Source organism: Pimephales promelas, chromosome 8 (genome assembly GCF_988280905.1).
Source record: "Pimephales promelas chromosome 8, fPimPro1.hap1.1, whole genome shotgun sequence".
Taxonomy (NCBI): domain Eukaryota; kingdom Metazoa; phylum Chordata; class Actinopteri; order Cypriniformes; family Leuciscidae; genus Pimephales; species Pimephales promelas.
This window is the reverse complement of record NC_142776.1, coordinates 6,185,244-6,205,448: the sequence shown is the minus strand read 5'-3', so window position 1 is coordinate 6,205,448 and position 20,205 is coordinate 6,185,244. Positions and strand designations below refer to the sequence as shown.

The following is a 20,205-nucleotide window of genomic DNA, read 5'->3' as shown; positions in this document are numbered from 1 at the left end:
GGTCTGTTCCGGTTTTACTCTAAGTTCCTTGACCTGAACAATGATGCAGGCAACAGAAGCCAACAGTTCTCAGAATATACTAATTATACATAAACAAATGTATAACGTCTAAGTGGGTATTCCAACTGTTGAATCCTTGGACACCTGCTTAAAGGGATCGTACACCCAAAAATGTAAATTCTATCACAATTTTATTCACCCTCAAGGTGTTCCAAACCTGTAGGAATTTCTTTCTTCTGCTGAATAAAAAAAAAAAATGCTATTTTGCATTTCGAAGAATGTCGCTAACCAAACCGTTGATGGACCCCATTGACTTCTGTATGGAGAAAAAAATCTATAAAAGCCAATGGGGTCCATCAATTGTTTGGTTACCGACATTCTTCAAAATATCTTCTTTTGTGTTCAAAGGAAAAAAAGAAGTTCATAAAGGTGTGGAACAACCTGAGGGTGAGTATAGAATTAACATTTTTGGGCGAACTATCCCTTTAAGCAATCACCTCAAACACATCAGGGTAAATGCACTTGACTCGGGTCCTTTTGAGAGAAAGTTTGTTCAATTTACATTCAAATTCCAGTATGGGAATACAATTATTTTCCCCACAAATTTGTAGAACGTTTGATACAAATCTACCCAACTATGTGTGTATTTTTACCAGTAGCGCCAATGCAGCTGCAACAATCTTTATAACATGTGACCTCTTGCTCTGTCTTTCACCACACTTGCATCCCAGTGAAGTGCTTCGATCAAGAGGGTCGTGGCAGGAGACATGCCCGTTTTAGGCCCATGCATGCGCTTTCCCTTTCATCTGTTGCGGTGCTGACGGACACTGTACGCAGATTGGGGGTTTTGGCCTTGAACTTGCCTTTCCCTCCCCCTCTGCATTCTCCCCCATTCACTCACAGCTGCGTCTGCTACAGTTCCCTAGGCAACCGTTATGCTGCCTGCCTAGCAACTGGTCCCCCCTTCCTCCTTGCAGAGAGAGAGGGGTTGATGAGGGGTGCTGGGAGAGACAAAGAACCCAATGTGTGTTTTTCTAATGTGGATCATGGAACAGGAAGCAGCGTAGGCATCCTCTGTGGAGCTGCATTGTCTGCTTGCCGATCCACTAGTAGATCTGAGATCCAAGGGGAGCAGATGTTAGTAGTTAGTAGAGTCGGGGCAATATTATGAAATCCTGGCTCATTCATAAAAGCAGAACGCCTAATAAAATTACACCTCAGTGTTTTCAAATCAAGACCATCTTTATGTTGTAGATGTGCATGATGTTTAAAAACACAAATTTTATTATGTCATATAGTCAACAGCCAACCAATATGTAAACAAAGCTTAGTAGTGCCCCCCCCCCCCCCCCCCCCCCACATGGTAACATTTAAAACATGAGACAAGTGTTTTAACCCTCTGGTGGTCTTCGATTGGCGGTCAAACGCATTATTTAGTTCAATCAGTTTTTTTTATTTCATATTTTGTATTTTTAGGGGATTATATGGCACTAAGTTGTATTTATGCTGTAGTTGCAATCCATTTATTCACTTTATGAAAATTAAAATTAAATGTCTTAAAGGAGAACTCTGGTGCAAAATGAACCTTTGGTCTAATAACACATCGATGTTTTATTAGACCAAAGGTTCATTTTGCGCCTGGTCGTAAATCCTGAATGCGCAGACCGATGTCTTTTCAAAGTCGACACTTGCCAAATTATTGCTGAAGCAGTTAAAAAAGGTACATCATTTTACATTTATTGTAATGAAAAATGCACAAAAATACTAGTTTCAATTTTATGTGAAATATAATTTTTTCTGCAGGAAAATCAAAGCCATACAGCAAAACAAGTTGTGTTCCCTTTTTAAGCTTGGTATCTCAAAAAATTAGCTTTCAGTAAGATTATTTTTGGCCGCAGTACCAAAAGTGTCCACTAGATGAAATTCATCTCCCATTCATTTCCAATGCGCTCAAGTGTGACCATTTTTAAAGGACCATTTAACTTGTATGAATCATGTCCATGATTTTTGTGTGTGTGTTTGTGTTCACATAGTAAGTGCCAAAACCTTTATCTGGTATAGAATGGGCTATGCACGCATAAATTCCGCATTTGACGCAAGGATGCTCGTCCATTTCCGGTTGTGGAGATTAAAGTGGAGGAAAACGGGATTATGGCAGTCTTCAAAATGTACTGTCCTCCCGTCTTTGAAACGAAACTTTCATACGTTTATATGTAATTTTATATATGTTTATTTAATATAATTTTAAAAAGAAGCATAAACAACGAGGTGTGTCTGTTTTATCCGTTTTTGTGACTAACGTTTCTTTAGTATAACCATGGAGTATAAAATTCAATATAAATTCTTGGTATTGCATTGGACGATTGGCGGAAGTTATCGAGCATCCTTACACCTTCACCGGAAATACTGCCGTGCATAGAGCCCATATACTTCATATAGATTGAAGCCCACTAGGGTGCACAGTTAATGTAAATGTAGTATTATTATTTAACCGTTTTCAAATGGACTCTTTGACGACTTACCCCCTATTAACAAAGCTGCTTCGCACATTCAATTAATATGTTTATTCATACTGATAAACCAAACGCGGATCAGCCCGAACATCTGTCCGAAGGCCATACGGAATACAAAGCACAATTTAGCCGGATGAGCCTGTAAACCTTCTGCTTCGACCCACTGCTGCTGGCTTGTTTCTTTATGCATTGCTTTGCATGTTTAACATTGAGAAGAAAAAAAAAGCATTCGTGAATCAATAACTTTGTCTCCCGCTGCTTAAAATGGCAACAGAAGTGCTGATGTTGACATTGAACATGTACTGTAGCTGCGACGATAAACTGTCTCGCAGACAGTGGAACTGTGGGAATCTCTAGAGGAAATAAATTGTTTATTTCTACTCACTGCTTGGTATAAGAACACAATGAAAGTGATTAAACACTGTACAATATGTTCCTGGATCAACGTTGCAATCAAACAATCAGATTTGAGGGACACATTTACATTTTGTGAAGTTTAGGCTTAAAACCATGCAGGGTTAGGTGCTTCTACATCAGTGTTATTCGGCCTCTGATTCTGATTTTCATTCCACCAATGTTTCTTTCAGCTTAGCATGTTGAAATCACACCTTACTATAGGGAATCAATGACTTTCACTCTCGCATCTTTAAATAGCCGTTTAGATGCTGACGCTGCTTTGACATTGAAGCTGTTGCTGTAATCAGCCACTTAGTCTGGGTGGTGATGGCGCAGTGGATAAGACACATGCCTTTGGTGTGAGACACCTGGGTTCGAATCCACTGTGAGACACCAATGTGTCCCTGAGCAAGACACTTAACCCCTAGTTGACCTCTGACATATATAGCAATTGTAAGTCGCTTTGGATAAAAGCGTCTGCTAAATGGATAAATGTAAATGTAGTCTTCAAAACTGTGGGAGACAAAAAGACTGATCCATCCGTCAACTACTGAGAATATGAGGTTCATGCAGGTTAAATTAATAAATAAAAAGTATAACTATATGAATGTACAGTTCTGCTCTGCATGAATGCTTATTTAAGAAAATAATCTTATACAAATTTTTAAAAAAATGAAATTTATTCCTTTCTGAATAAAAGTAATTTCTTTTTTTTTAAAAGTCAGTAACATCGGTAAAGTCTACAATTTATAAATTGTATAATTATACTGTAAAAAAGGAAATCGTCAAAAAAAAAAAACCCACTTGAATGGTAGTGTTAATAGTATAATTTGTGTGTTTTAAAAATAGCTTCTGGACAATATTAAAGGGATAGTTAACTTTGAAATTAAATTTTTGTATGTTTTAGCTTACCTCAAGGGCATCCAACCATTCTTGTCTGTCAGTCATATAATGGAGGTCTATGGTCACCACCTCAAAGAGCATGCACAGAGAAGTCCAAATTAAAGATGATTTAATGACTCGTAAATGTGAGTACACATTGACGGACACATTTACGAGTCATTAAATCATCTTTAATTCGGAATTCTCTGTGCATGCTCTTTGAGGTGGTGACCATAGACCTCCATTATATGACTGACAGACAAGAACGGTTTGACCTAAAAATATCAAAATTGAAACTACTGCAGAAACCAAGACACCTACATCTTGGATGCCCTTGAGGTAAGCTAAAACATACCAAAAATGAATTTGAAAGTGAACTATCCCTTTAAATAATAAAAATACAATGATCATGATTGCAAACTTCTGAGCGAAACTATATGCATTGCTTTAAAAAGAACAGTTTATTCTCTTTTGAGTCTTATAGATTATTAACTTGGAGGTAAATATAGACCTTGAGTTGAGTTTGTAAAAAAAACAAAAAAACATTTTGCAGTAAAAAAAAATACACTTTATTCATTAAAAAAGATGACTTTAGAAGTAAAACGATTGTAAAAAAAGAAAACCAATGTTTTGAATCCCAGGTGAATTTAAACAAACCGAGAAAACCAAAAGTCCATAAACAGAAATGAAATGAAAACATAACAGGTGTTGAATAGGAAAGATACAGAAAAGGTTTTGATTTTATTGCATTGTGAAGGCTCAATGTTGAATGTTAAACAAAGCACAATCCGCCACAACAGTATACAGGAGAAAACAGGAGAGCGTTTTACTTTCACAATATTTCTCATGAACATTAGTGGTGCAGACAGGCATATGAAAATTACACAAGAATGAAAAATGTCTCCAATTGCCAGCTGTTCCAGCGAACATCCAGCTGGCTTCTTATGTATGTCTGTAACAATCAGAAAAAGCAGCTTCTTTCTTTGGATTGGTCAGAAGTCAGGTGTCACAGAATCGACCTCAGTTCACTGCTTTTTGGAGCCCGGCCATTTCTTCATTCAAAGCGCTTAGCTGGAATCTAATAGCGCTGTGACTTTCTGTAAATATTGGAGTTATTCTGATGTGCTGTTGAACAAGCCGATGGCACTGTGTGTGTGTGTGTGTGTGTCCAGAAACCCTCTGTCCGCTCACACTCAGATGTAACTGAGGAGAGATTTTCCACCTCAGCACCTTCAAGTCTACATGGCGTCTTGAAACGCAGTTTATGAGGAAGACCTTTCATGTTGTTCTCTTGCCATCCTGACACTAATGCATTGGTATCCACTTCTGCGATACGGCCTGGCTGTTCGTCACCTCGATAGGGTCCAATAGGTTCACCAACCGCATCACCTGAGAGTTCTGGGCTCCCAATGCTTAATGGGATGAAGAACCCATAGTTTTGCTGTGGGGTCGACAACGGGTGTCCATGGGCAGGTTGTGGGTTAGTGTTGGGGCAGTAGCAGGGTATTGCTGGACATGTTTGGTTATATGAACCATATGAGCAGATCTGTGCTGGTGAATCTGTGTGATCTTTGATCAAACCGAATCTGAACTTAAGTGCCAGTAGCTCAGCTTTCAGACGTGCATTGTCCTCAAGAAGAGCCAGAACTTGGTTCTACCACCATGTCGCTGATGCGGCGTTTCTCACGCGAACGCTTGGCAGCTTCGTTGTTCTTTTTGCGCTTGTCCCAATAACCTTCGTCTTTTGTCACAGCAGGGATAGACTCACGTTTGCGACGCACTGTGATTATGCCGACGGTCTCTGCTCGTCTCAGACCTCTGGGATGGATTAGAGAAGAGCGGGCTATCATGCTGCTGGACACTGTTTCTCCTGTGAAGGATACTGCACCCTCCCGACTCATTGAATCAGTTGCTTCTTTCGGGTACATCGGTCTCTGTTCTGCCCACGTGACACTTTGGTCCCTCATGCTGTGAGTCTGGGGTTTAATGAATGTGTGAAATCTCAAGACACTCTGGGTCTTGTAATGTTGGCATTCATTAAACTCTTTTTGTTGCCGACCTGAAGACCTTTAGCTCCCCCTAGTGGTTGAGAGTAGAAATGTAGGTGTTTATAGGCTCACGAAGGACATAACTAAAGCAATATAGCAAATTTTAAATAAAGGTAGCCTATATTGTTTGTACTAAAGACATTTTAACAATACCTGGTTATTCATTATTCAGATTTTAAATTCTAATTAACAACAGCTTTTGAAGGTTGTGGCTTAAATTTCACTTTCAAATAGCCTAAATAAAAACGGAAACTGTCAAAAAAGGAACTTACAGGGGTTATTAGAAAAATTATATTTGACATGAAAAGTGACATGAAAATCTTGATAGCAAGACTCAAACGATGTTTAACAAAGTTAGGCTTCTTTGAAAAATATATTTGACAACTCTTGAAAGAAATGTAAAGTTGAACACGATGTTGAAAAGGCTAATCAGAGATAAGGTAAGATTTAAAATTGTTTGTCATTTTAACACATAATTGTACACTATTGTAGAGTTTTCTTAAAAACGCGCTCATTAATTTAGATTAAAATGTTTTATGCGGCTTTTTATATCGTTTACGGCCAATCGCGAGCTGTCAAAATTACTTTTTTTATATCTGCTTACCTTCCAGTTAAAACGCGTTATGGTTTACTTTAAAATGGGAAGAAGTGGACTCAGGAGAAAAGCAATGTCCTCCCTGTATTGTAGTCTAGCGATCGCAGGAGTCTGTCTGTACTCATCTGTAAACTGCTGCTCAAATCTCTCTGTTTCTGTGAGGGGTTTAGCTCGGGTCGCGGCTCGCGAGGTCAGCTGGTTTGAACTCTACGTCAGACAGAACAACGAACGCAACAGGCGCACGCGCGCGCGCTGGATTACACACAAACAAACTCTGAGTGGAAAATATCTCCTTTTGAAAAGATCTTATCACAGCTTAAGAGCAGCAACATACAAATGCTCAAATGGTGGCAGTGTTTTCATGACAGTAATAACGACTTATTTGGTGTTGTTGCTTGTAAATTCACTTTATAAGTTGGCCTGTTGTAACCTAGCTGTTGATCAAACTTAACCTGTGGTGAATCTGGAACATTCCTTTAACTAAAAGCTTTTAGTCTGGAAAAACCCTAACCTGCGTTCCTTAACTAAACTGCTTTAAAAGATTTCACTTGCGATACCAACCAGAAACAACACCTTTTTATGTCAGAATCTGGTAATACATCTACACAATAGCCTTGCTGAATGGAGAAAGTGTCTTTGAGCGTAAAAAGAGTGATGTAGTTGATGTGTAATCCTGCACGGCTCCTTACCGACCATGCTGTGCTTTCTGCATCAATGCTACAGTGCTGTTATTTGCCATTTAAGCATTAAATGCAGCATTCAATTTCATAAATATGACAAAATGTAACAGGACTGGTCTGTCTCTCAGTCCACCAAGGGGCATTTGGCCTGCAGAAGAAGGTTGAATTAATAATTATGAAAAGTCCTGAAAAAAGAACAGATATACAAATAGAGCTGTTGTCCTCAGACAGCCTGAGATAAATAACAGAAAGACCTCGTGTAAAGCAGCTCTTCATTGAGTTACCACTGTAACAAAGCATGCAATGAAATCTCATTTCCCAAGTGTTCATGTCATACTTAGCCATTAGTTTATTTCTTACCTTAAAGAACCTTCACCCTTAACATGTGCGTGGGCAACCAATTTGATCATATAACCATATTATTGCATTAATAATTTACAAATCCAGAGAGGGTTTTTTTGTAAGCAATTACTCTGACTGATATTAGTCTTTCATTAGTCTTAGTAGTAATTTCAGTTCAACAGAGCATCAATAATTAAAGTCACATTCAAATCAGAATATGCAGATAAACTCCAAAATATGCCCAGAACTGCAAAAGAGAAATAATGCATAAAATAGCACTATTTTTTGTCCATTTACTCTTAAAGAGGACCTGATTTTTCACATTTTCAACTTTCTTTAATGAGTAATGTTGCTGTTTGAGCATGAAAAAGATCAATTAAAGAAGTCAAAAGGGATTTATTCTCTATATCAGTGTGTACTGTTTCTGACTCCCCGAAACGACTTGATTGTAGTCTTGAGTTTTCTTACGGGACTATAAACGTCACAATATTCTTAATTTAAATAATTCCCGCCCAAGGCAAACGCAAAATGAAGGGCCCAGGCCTGCTTGAGTTGTGTTTGTAGTGCTTATGGCGAAGGGGGTTGCTTTTCCGAAACGCACTCGAAACGGTTGACCAATCACAACTCACTGGTCCAGACGACCAATCAGAGTACAATGCACTTTTTAGAAAGGGGTTTATGGAGACAGGATTTTTTAGAATTCAGGATTTTTTGCTATAAATTAAGTACATTGCATCTGAGGATTAATTATCTAGTCTAAATCAAAGATATGAATTGTACTGAATGTCAGCTTGCTTATTTTACTCAAGATAAGGATTTATTAAGTCCACATGTCATACAAACAAGAAACTTGGCTTCTTACCACACAACTTTGCGATGCTGTTTGTGAATGTTTGTTCCCAAAACAGAATCAAGACCCTGTAAAAGGTCTTCTTGCAGAATAAGGACAAACACATGTCCTGCTGTGGTCTGCGACGTCTCTGTTAGATTAAGTACTTTAAGGCAGTTGCTTGAGCCTCCACACACACACACACACACAAACACACACAGAGCTCTTGGACTGATATCATAGGGTGAGTTGAGGACATGAGAGATGTCAACACTTACTCTCTCCAACCCTCTCTCTCTGTGCAGTTTTCAGTTTATGGTGGCAACTATTTCAACTATACTTGGCAACTACTTCAACTTAATAAAACTGAAATCAGAAATCAATTGAATGGTTTAATAACCTGTTCTGGAAAGAATGGTGACCCACCGGGGAAGAAAACACCATCGCAACTTCTGTTTCATGCTGACTTTAAGTGCTGTTTTGTTGCATTAGGTGAGCTGTTGTTCTTCCAAAGGCTGTAGAATAACCTTATACCTCCTCCCTTCTTCCTCCCTTTCACTATGGGTCACTGATTCTTGTTTAACAACATAATTTTGTTCACAATGTTCTTATTAGGCACAGCAATGTGCCCCAGAGCTGAGGACAAGATGTTTTGTTATTTTTCTACTATTATAAAGTTTCAGTGGTTAACATTCAACTCCACTGCAGTGGTGGAAAGAGTACTGAAAATGTGCCCTTAAGTACAAGTACTGTTACATTGCTGAAATAATACTCAAGTACTGGTGTCAAAAAAGTACTCAAGTAAAAGTACAAATTACTCTTCTCAAAAACTACTCAATGGTAAATAGTGTAGATTAGTCTACAATGTTTTATAATAATAATGTGTTCTATTTAGTGTCCATTTCTTTGATTTAACATATTTAATATTGGGGGTATCCAAGTTTATTATGAGTTTAATAGTGTCAAAGTAGGCTATAGTCATGAAAATGACAAAAATAGGTCACGTCATGTGTATTTATTGCTGTAAATGATAGATACCGAGGGTTTCGAGATGCAATTCTCAAATTTTCAGTTATAACATGATAAATACTGAAATGAATCATTTTATTGACACTACATTACACTTTTGCGCAAAACAAACAAACAAACAAAAAAACAGACGTGGGCTTCATAAACATTGATTTAAATCGTATTTGGGTTCATTTTGGCGCAACAACACCATTCGGTTACCATAAAACAGATGGTACCATTACCATACCATAAAACAGAGTAAACAGACCTTAATATCAATCCGCACGAACGGCAATCTGGCGGCAAACAGGTCAAAACTAGTTCTCGCTAAATAAATTCCGTCTGCCGGAAGCTAGTTATTTTAGTTGATAACGTTTTAAACATGGATATTTTTTTTATACAAACTCATCACTTCACGTCAGAAGGTTTTTATTAACCCCCGGAGAGATGTGTCGAGCACTTTAATAATCATGAATAGATGCGCTTTGATGGACTTCCAAAGGCCTCATTATGGTAATTTATATGGTATTTATATAGTTTCTACCTCGTGTAATCACAGTCACGTCCAAGTAATCTGAATCAGTTGTCCAATGTTCAAACTGAACCAAGCCCAAAGTTTCGGCGGAAGCGTCGACGTGATTGTTTACACAGAGATTTTGGAAGTTTTACCTTTCACTGATAAGATCTAAACATATTGAGATATACAGGAAATCGCAATGGAAGACAATTTCGGTATATCTAAATATGTTTAGTGAAAGGTAAAACTTCCAAAATCTCCGTGTAAATATTGAATGACGTACACGCGTAAGCGATCACTTCCGGCGGAACATTGAACATGATTCAGTTCGGTTCAGTTAGACATTGCACAATTGATTCAAATCACTTATTACACAAGGTAAAAACGATATAAATACTGTTTTTTTTTTCTCACACAAACCGCTCGTTTCGTGTCTTAGGCCATCAATGTGTACTTACATTTACGAGTCATTAAATCATGTTTAATTTGGACTTCTCTGTGCATGCTCTTTGAGGTGGACCCCCTAAACCTGCATTATTTATGACTGACAGACAACACCGGTTTGACCTAAAAATATCAAAATTAAAAATACTGTGGAAACAAAGACACCTACATCTTGGATGCCTTTGAGGTAATATAAAACATATCAAAAATTAATTTCAAAGTGAACTATTCCTTTAATGCAGTTAACTTAGGTTATTTATATTACGTGCAAATCATAAAAATGCCCCATATACATTGTAAAAATAAATAAATAAATAAAGATCCACATTTGATCGTTGTTTGATTGTTAATGTAATTGATATTAACTTTTGTGGCACAATAATGCATTGTGTCCCCAGATGTCCCCTCAGTGAGTGATCACTTAAAGGGCATGTGTCTTGTGTCAGACGCTCAAAACATAACCCAGGCTTATTTTAGGCTACTTAATCTCAGATTCCTCCTGTTTAACACCATAAACCAATATGGCATTACTATGGTTGGACAACAGATCTTGTAAATCTTGTTTAGCTGTGTTTGTGTGCATGGTTTGTGCATGGTTTGTGGTGATTGTGGTAATTGCGAGTCTACTTATACTTATGTACCCGTATTTACTTTGATTCACATTTATCCAGTGCATTGGACCAGTATCTCACGGGCGCCATGCCATCTGTTTGTTTGGAAATGACTTACAGGAGAGTACAGAAAGGACAGAGTTGCAGTTGCTTTATTATTGAACAAGATCACATAAATAGATAATTCAGTAAAACACTAAATGCTTCACAAAAACATTAACGTTAATATAAAAAGCAAATATATTTGATGGTATTTTGTTATATAAATAGCGATATTACCATTACACATAAAGACTTTTATGACTTTTGGTAACATTTAAAATGCTACAGAACTTCCACACAATAATGACTATAGACAATAAATAGAAAATTAGATGTAAATACTAAAGCAAAATTATAAAATAATACAATGCTCACAACTGAACAGCAACATACTGTATACATTTTTTTTGAATAATTTTCTGTAAAAATCACACTTTAAGCTACATACATTTCTGCTTAATGTTCATTAACTAATTCCAATTAATTTTCTTTAGGAATGATGAAACATTACAGCAATGCCCTGCCAGTAAACTATTTTAATTTGTGAATTGTTTTCCTTTTTTATATCCACTTTTCACAGTAATCCATTTTTGATAGGTGGATTTCAATGAATTATTTACCGTTTCCCAATTCATACAGTTTAGCTAAAGGGTCCAGATTGGAAATAAGTCTGATGCTTGTTAATAATCGGTGTGAAATCTTCTTATGATTACAAATGAATAATAATTGAAAAAGTTCACCAACTTATCTCCTATTTCACATAATGTACAGTGTGTACATGTCATATCATAGTGCTAATATAAATTATAAACAATCTTCAACTGAACACAGGTCCTCTCAAAGCCTCTGAAATGCCCTCATGGACTAACCTCTGTGTGTATGCATTTGTATTTCTCTGTTTTGTTTGTGTCTGCACTCACACATGTCTCTTCATGTGTAATGCCAGGTGGTCGGACCGGCTGAAGGCTCTGTGGCAGAGCATGCACTCATATGGCTTCTGTCCCGTGTGTTTTCGAAAGTGTCTTGTCAACTCGTCCGAACGGGCGAACTTCCACCCGCAACCATCCCATGAACAGTGGTACGGTTTTTCACCTGAGGAAATCAAAAACAGCAGAAGGTAAAGAAATGGTCTGCATTTCTACATAGTCTCAGCCTCTACATATTCTGTTTATTTCGCTGTGAAATTCTGATGACAATGTCTATACACATTTTTCCAAGTGCAATCCTTTGCAAAGACTGCAGTGTCATTATTTAATACAAATTTTTACGCAATGGTCTGTAGTGGTATAATCTACTTCAGAAAACTCAACTGAAAGGCTTTAATTGGATCCTTTACAGCTCAGTCAGAACTATAGGCTTTGGTAAATGGTAAATGGACTGCATTTATATAGCGCTCTGAGAATGTGAAATAAATTCGGACACCACAATGAATATAACAGCAACAGGATATGATGTTATGATGATGTATATATAATTAGCTGCACCACAATGAATATAACAGCAACAGGATATGATGTTATGATGTATATGTATATATAATTAGCTGCATGTGACACCGTAGTCAAAAGTCTGGAAAGGCCAGGCTATTTTCTACTGAAGTGAATTTACTGGACGATTTGTTGTTGCAGATGTTTAGTTAAAACATCCCATTCTATAATGTTAATACCTTAAACATGGACATAATGACGCATGCGGTTTTGTCATTGATAGTGTATGTTCAGTTTACCTGTGTGTGTACGGAGGTGTGCTTTGAGATGGGAGCTCTTAGTGTAAGTCTTATGGCAGCCTGGGTATTCACAACTGTGTACCGTGGCTTTCCTCTTCACCGCCCCTCTCCGAATGCGCTTCCCCTCCAGGTCTGCAGGGGGCACTGTGGAGTCAGGCATCATGGTTTGTGTGGACAGATAGTGGTTGGTTGGCTGCCTGTGGACGTAGTTCACTTGTTGCTGGTAGAGTCTGGGGTGCGAGTAGTTTTGGATGAAGTTATAGTGATGGTGTGGAGGAAAGACCAGCGTGTCCATGGCGGTCCCTGACGCTTGGACAAATTTAGAGTTGCTGAAGGGTATCAGAGGTGCAGGCTGAGGAGGGTAGTGTTCAAAATCCCACGACTTCATCTTCCCCATGCCGTTTCTCTCATTTTCTCTGTCCAGGTCATTGGCAACAGGGAAACTACTAAACTGATGGGGGTTTTCTGGCTGTGAGAAGGGTTTCCCCGTTTGCGGCTGTTGTTCCAAATATCCTCCGTTAAATAGTTCAGGCAGTGAGGAACTTAAAGTCACTTCATGAGGAAGCAGCTCAGCCAGTGAACTTGTGACAGACACTTGGTGTCTATTTGATCTTGTCTGGTCCCTCGGTCCATTCAGCTCCTGGACCTGGTAAAGATCGGGACTGTGAACCTGGTCCTGTGGCGGTGGCCTTTGGGAAGTGTAGTTTTGAGAGTTGGACCGTTCAGGCGATGCATTACCCCAATCTGACAGCAGGAACTCCATATCCCAGCATCCCTCACTATCATCAGGGCCTTCATCTGTCAAAAACTGTGAAGGTTTGTAGTTGCCGTTGCTTTGGTGTGGATCCTTGCAGTCCAGATCCAAACAGCCCTTTTCAAACTCCCAAGCCTTTAGAGCCATCAAATATTTTAAAATCGATATTTACATGTATTATTAACCAACTGTGCAATCAAGTATGTAAAAAAAATGACAGTACAAAAATATCTCTTTAGGTGATGTAGTTTGTGAGTTTGGTTTTACTCGCACACTTTGTATTATAAACCTATTCATCTGTCATCATGGTAAGTGATTTCTTAAGATCAAAGTCACTGTGTTAAAACAATTATTAATGATTACCTTAAAAAAGCAGCATTTTATCCATGTTTGTTCAAGATAAAATAACTGAAACGAACATACCTTCATGTTTTCCGAGGCGTTGCAGAAGTTTGAAAACGAAGGCAATACGGCTTGAGTCACAGCCATCCGTTTGGTGCCCTTTCAGCATTTATTAGATACAGAAATAATTTTCTAATGTCGCCAAAAGAGGCAAATATATACGTCGTCTCTTATGTTTGTCCAAAAATACTTTGACATGTGCAATAGACAGAGGGCAGGAACCCAGAACTTAGTGTTAAAATCAAAAGATATTTACAAAAATAAAGTTCACAGTGGCATTAATGCTGGTGGTGACGCTTTCCCCCTCTTTCTGTCCCCCTCTCTTTTTCTCTCTATCAGTGATAAACTTACGTTTAAGACCCCTGACAGTTGTGATTGTGGGTGGAGTTGAATTTTGAAAGGGCATTGCAATTCAGTAAGTTTGACTCGACCAAATTAACAGAATGAAGCAATGTGGCTAAATAAATATTATTAATTCTGCTATCCAAAAATATCCCTGCTATGGCTTTCTCAGGGCTTTTTAGGCTTAAATAAAATATTAATAGTGTAATTAGCTAATAATTCTCAAAAATAATACTTGAAATAAAATGAATTCATATTGAAATTAAATAAAGAGTAGTTTAAAGTATAATGATAATAAGTAGTATTGGAAAAAATGTATGTTATTGAAACATAATTAATGCTTAAAAGTAGTAAACTGCTAAGCTATATGTTGACATCGAGTGGAAGATTGTTTGCAGACAGAATCAAGGGAGGTTAAGGGAAATAAGTATTTACACTCATATTTCAGGAGAGATGAAGCACATGAAATTAATGGCACACATAAACTGAGTTCAGTGTCTGTGCGAGTGCGATTCTCAGAAGGCCGGTGTTCAGTAGGTGATTATGTTCTGGAGAGCAGTTATCAGTGTGCTTATGCTGATGAGAAGCCTCCTGTCCCGTGTCAGATAATAGAGCTCTGAGCCCCTCTATCCACAGATAACAGCACGTAGCCTGCACACATTTACAACTTCAAACCTCGTTGCTGAGCTGCCTTTGTTAAAAGCAACTGCACTGACTCATTTGAATGGAACACATCATTTTCCTGCAGGTTTTGGGTTTGTGAGAACAAAATACACAATCGAGTAGGGGAAGGCCCTTGCACAATTCACACGTTAAAAAATAAATGGGCTACGACCTTATGTTATGTCAATTACGTTTACACAGTGCCTCCGAAACTTTGGTCCATCATTAAAAAAAATTTGGATGGGGTTCAGTTTTCTGCGTTTTTCTCTTGGTGTTTTGAAATTAGGGCCACCGAATAAGAAAAAAACAGAGGCAAAAATTTCAGACTCATTGTGCAAGGAGGTCACTCAAATGAGTGGCTAATAAACACAAGCAGATCACTAATGTCAGTAAGGTCTTGAAATCCAACTCTTTTGGTCTGTTTATTCCTGAGTCTGCAAGGTAAAACAAGCACAGACTGTGTGAAAGAAGCAGTCAGAATGTCCTTAAGTTTAGGCTATAGCTTGGTTGCAGGCTTGTGTTTAGCCTACTGATTAGGCTAAACACAAGCTTAAAGCTTTTTGGAGTAATGGATTAGGCTAATCCATTACCCCCAACAGACATCTTCACAGGTGGCGTCTCATAAAGTTGGTTGAGAGAATTCATAGAGTTTGCACAGCTGTGACAGTGCAAAAGTGGCAACTTTGGAGAAGCTGAAATATAAGAGAGTTTTGGTTTTAATAAAAGGGATAGTTCACTTTGAAATTAATTTTTGATATGTTTTAGCTTACCTTAAGGGCATCCAAGATGTAGGTGTCTTTGTTTCCACAGTATTTTCAATTTTGATATTTTTAGGTCAAACCGTTCTTGTCTGCCAGTTATATAATGGAGGTCTATGGTCACCACCTCAAAGAGAATGCACAGAGAAGTCCAAATTAAACATTACTTAATGACTCGTAAATGTTGGACACATTGGTGGCCTAAGACACTTTATATCTTTTTTACCTCTTGTAACCACAGCCACGTCCAAGTACTCTGAGGGCGAGGGCGCTTCTGTCTGCGCAAGCCCCAGGAAAAAGCCCCGGAAGTGACCTCTCGTGCATGTACGTCACTCATTGTTTACACAGAGATTTCGGAGGCGTTACCCTTCACTGTGAAGATCCAAACATATTTAGATATACAGGAAATTACAATGGAAGGCGATTTCTATATGTCAACAGACAACGTTGTTTTTTTCGCAACCGCGCAAGAGATGCAGATTCTGACACCTTCCGGCGTCTTCAGATCACTGGGACGTGGGTGTGGTTACAAGAGGTAAAAACTATATAAATACTATTCGTTTTCTCACACAAACCGCTCGTTTGGTGTCTTAGGCCATCAATGTGTACTTACATTTACATGCTCTTTGAGGTGGACCCCATAAACCTGCATTATATGACTGACAGACAAGAACGGTTTGACCGAAAAATATCAAAATTGAAAATGCTGTGGAAACAAAGACACCAGCATCTTGGATGCCCTTGAGGTAAGCTAAAACATTTTAAAAAATAATTTCAAAGTGAACTATCCCTTTAACATATTTTAGTCACTTTGAAAATGCCATTTCTATGTTTTCTCATGACTTTACTGTTATTCTAAAATGAGGAATACAAAAGTAATACAGAATATGTAGATGTGTACAAACCTTTCTCTGGAACTTTATGTCCAGCTGGGTAATATTTTAGAAATCTTTCAGCAGCATTCTCATAATTTCCCCAAAGGTAGTTTCATTATATTGCATGTAATATATTTTTACATTTAGTAGTTTCATTTTCACCATATGCCCTGGTTTCTGCTTTTTGTTTGTGCCTTTAACCACAAGGTTACACTTTTCGATTGTCCACTTTAGACATTTTGCTAACTATAAGTAACTTTTCAACTACATGTCAATTAACTCTCATTAGAGTATTAGGAGAGTGTAGTAGACTTTCAGTAGACTGTTACAGTAGGTTAGGGTTAGTTATGGCACTTTTCCACTACACAGTACCAGCTCGACTCGACTCGGCTCATCTTGGTTTGGTTTTCCACTGTGTAAACGTTGTACCTGTACCTGCTTTCGGGTACTTTTTTTGTACCACCTCCGTCAAAGTTCTGAGCGAGCTAAGGCGAGCTGAGGCGATACTGAAATGTGACATGAAAACAATGCCGACTGCTGATTGGTCAGAGAGAATCGTCACTACTCACTGTGTCAGCATTGCACGTGCCAGATGGAGTATCCAGAATATCCCCGCCATTTTTAAATAGTTTGGCCAGAGATAGTTTCTAAACTTACTACTATTATTATTATGGCAACTCAGAAGAATACGCTGTGGTCAAACGAGGAGGTGCAGACTTTCCTTTGTTTGGTTGCCGAAGAGCAACCAAAGGCTCTTCGAAGGCGGCGGAAGTAGCATTCCAATGGTATTTTGTGTGTTAGTTAGCGAAGAGGCTAGCTGTTTTTCGGAGAATTATTTTACTATTTAAAGACGCAAATCTTTATGAGAGATGTCGTTACGGAGCTCAGGGACAACATGTGCTGTTCGCGGTTGTATGTATAACCGGACTAAACTAATTCAGTGGCTTAAACGTGATTGTTTTGAACATAAGCTGAAAATGAAGTCAGAGTGATCCTGCCAACGACTGTAACGTTAGTTTCCATCACCTCCCAAAAGACGAAAATCTTCCTGTGTACATTTGTTTAAATTCTTAATATTCTATAAACTCTATCAGCATGTGATTGGCTGTTCGCTACTGATGTTACACCTAAACTCAGGATCAAAGCCTGAGTTGAGAGAATACCAAATGTGCCAGTTAATGTATTCAAGTAGCACATTCATTTATAATTTTGAATAAACTCCAAAGCACAAGTGTGTGTTTTTTATTTTAATTGTCTGTCAGCTTGCACAACTGTCTGTCACCATGCCTTGATGAGTATTGATTATTATAATACTCCCAACCAACTACTGCGGAGGGTAAAGGTACTGTTATTTCACCCTTTTTAATTTCGTTGAGGTTGTGTTCCCACATCGTTAGCTAGTTTGGATCGCTATAACTTGAATGACTGTCAACTGTTGAATGAACGAGCGTCAAGCATGTCAAGTCCATAAGTCGCGCTTTGTTTACTTCGAACCGGAAGTCGCGCCCACTTTTGACGCAAGGCCTCATGGGGCGTAGGAAACTTGTGGATAGTCAGTAGAATGTCTGTCAGGGGAGAATCAAAATAAAATGTTTGCAGAAATTAAGCAGACAATCTATTAATTCTCTAATGACAGTTGGTTGACGTGTGGTTGCCAAGTTCGTTATAGTCAGTAGAATGTCTGTCGGGAGAGAGTATCAAAATAAAGTGTTAGCAGAACTTAAGCGGACAGTCTATTAATACTCTAATGACAGTTGGTTGACGTGTGGTTGCCAAGTTAGTTATAGTCAGTAGCATGTTTTTCGGGAGAGAGTATCAAAATAAAGTGTTAGCAGAACTTAAGCAGACAGTCTATTAATGACAGTTAGTTGACTTGTGGTTGCAAAGTTACTTAGAATGTCTAAAGTGGTCTATCGGAATAAAGTGTTACTAACCACAAGACTAAATGACTGATTATTTTGAGATTATTTTGTGGGTGATCAGATCATTACCTTACTATTCTGGCAAACAAATTTACATTTTAGAAATAGCCTATAAATGTAATCTAGAAGGATATTATGAAAGTTTAAACAAACTAAGTGCTTGTTGTTTGTGAAAGCTTCATACGAAATGCTAGATGTGATAAAAATACATTGTTTTATGGTGGGTTACATAGGCTCAAATTACTTAAAGGTGATTTATGAGATGTCCAGGTAGGCTATCAATCCAATAATTTGAAAGTGCTCAATAATTTAAAATAACAAAGCAGGGCAATACCCAAGACAAGACACGTGGCAATAAGCGACACTGTCCATGTGACACTAACAAAACAATCAAATGACCTCAGTTCCTCCAGCTGCTGTAAACATGATGTTTATATTTAAAATACAATTTCTGCATTTACTATCCTAACCACATGTCCAGGGCTGAGAAGAACTGATAAAACCATAGATATTGGGAACAATACGTCCTCCTCAATGTCTGTGGCTTACAGTCCTGCTTACTTCAGAGCTACACACTTTAATGGACACATCTGGTTGTTAAGAAGAAGACATACAGATGAGACAATCCTGCACATGAATTTCCTGTCTTTGTAATGCTGTATTAGCTCACAAGGGCCACTCATGGGAGTGTCTTTTTGCTTTTCTTCTTTTTATGTGATGGAAGGATGTGGGTTTCTTAAACATATGTAACATGTTCGTTGGTGTATTTAATGCGTGCTGAGGAAGTGTGTGCAAGTGAATGGGAAGGGAGGTTCAGCTGCTGGTGATTTTATGCATTTCTCTTAACCAAATTAAATCATAAAGACAAATACACAGATCTCTAGAATTGTTGAAGCTCTAATACGTGTGAAGAACCTGGAATATTTGGAGTCACTAGAAGAATGTCATTTTGTGGATATTTCCTCACAGCTTTGATCATCCTCGAGCAGCATTTTACCGGTAAGTGTGTTCACATTTCATATTTATTTTTCAATATAATCACTGTAATCTCAATCGCATAGCAAATCACAAAGTGTAAAAAACGGAGTTTCAACATATATAAATTTCATTTCAATATTGAGTTGGCTTTACTGTTGTTATACTCAACTTGAAAAGATCCACTTGACCAGTGTGAATTTCCATGCAGGCCCAGGTCTTCTAATCTAGTTGGTTCACTACTCGACCACACATGATATGAGGACTTGAATTGTAATAATATGTAACTAATATATTGTCTTTCCTTGATCTTTCAGCTGTTGAACCCTCTGTCCCACCGGCTCCTACCCTGATCCAGAACGCCGTCATAGACTCATCTGTGGAGTTGATTTGTCAGGCTCCACATGGTTATAGTGGACTTGAATTTAAACTTTTTAAATTTCGCAATCTGACACAAACCGTACAGCATTCATCCAAAGAACAAAGGGCTCGCTTTATGCTTATGGGAAAAGATACAGAGAAAGAGAATCTGTATTGCTGTCAGTATGAAAACAGCATGTTCAGTTCCTACATGCACCCAGGTGAATATTATATTACACTTTATTTCATATTAAGTCACTTTCCAGCTCATAAGTTGACATGTTGTTGCAAAATTACTTGTATTTCACACTAGAATGTCTAAAGTAGACTATCAAAATAGTGTTACCTATTATATTAGATGTTTGTGTGTGTGTGTGTGTGTGTGTGTGTTAATGATCCTGCATAAATCTCTGTTGTCACATCAGCTGAGGCACAGGTTTAATATTGGTAGTTCACTGCTGTGTTGTAGATGGAAAGGTTTTTGAGGTCACAGAGGTGTGACGGTTAAAGGAACTGCT

The 20,205-nt window shown here is 38.1% G+C and overlaps 2 protein-coding genes across 6 annotated transcripts in view; one reads left to right on the top strand and one right to left on the bottom strand.

Moving 5' to 3' along the window:
• LOC120473806 (phospholipid phosphatase-related protein type 5) overlaps positions 1–20,205 on the top strand; it is a 156,891-nt gene that overhangs the window by 22,369 nt on the left and 114,317 nt on the right. For 2 of the 5 annotated variants that reach the window (XM_089133800.1, XM_039663839.2), the window contains exon 2: positions 11,857–12,027. In XM_089133800.1, the coding sequence (XP_088989926.1) occupies positions 11,857–12,027 (171 nt within the window). Of the gene's footprint in view, positions 1–11,791; positions 12,028–17,713; positions 19,352–19,644; positions 19,909–20,205 lie in introns of those variants that run through there. The other 3 variants (XM_089133799.1, XM_039663834.2, XM_039663833.2) reach the window with 3 other exon arrangements.
• Positions 4,356–6,808, bottom strand: nfil3-3 (nuclear factor, interleukin 3 regulated, member 3). Its single transcript, XM_039663829.2, is given in 4 exon segments — positions 4,356–4,893; positions 4,895–5,446; positions 5,448–5,870; positions 6,444–6,808. Coding segments are annotated over 3 exon segments (945 nt in total). The 5' UTR covers positions 5,759–5,870; positions 6,444–6,808; the 3' UTR covers positions 4,356–4,811.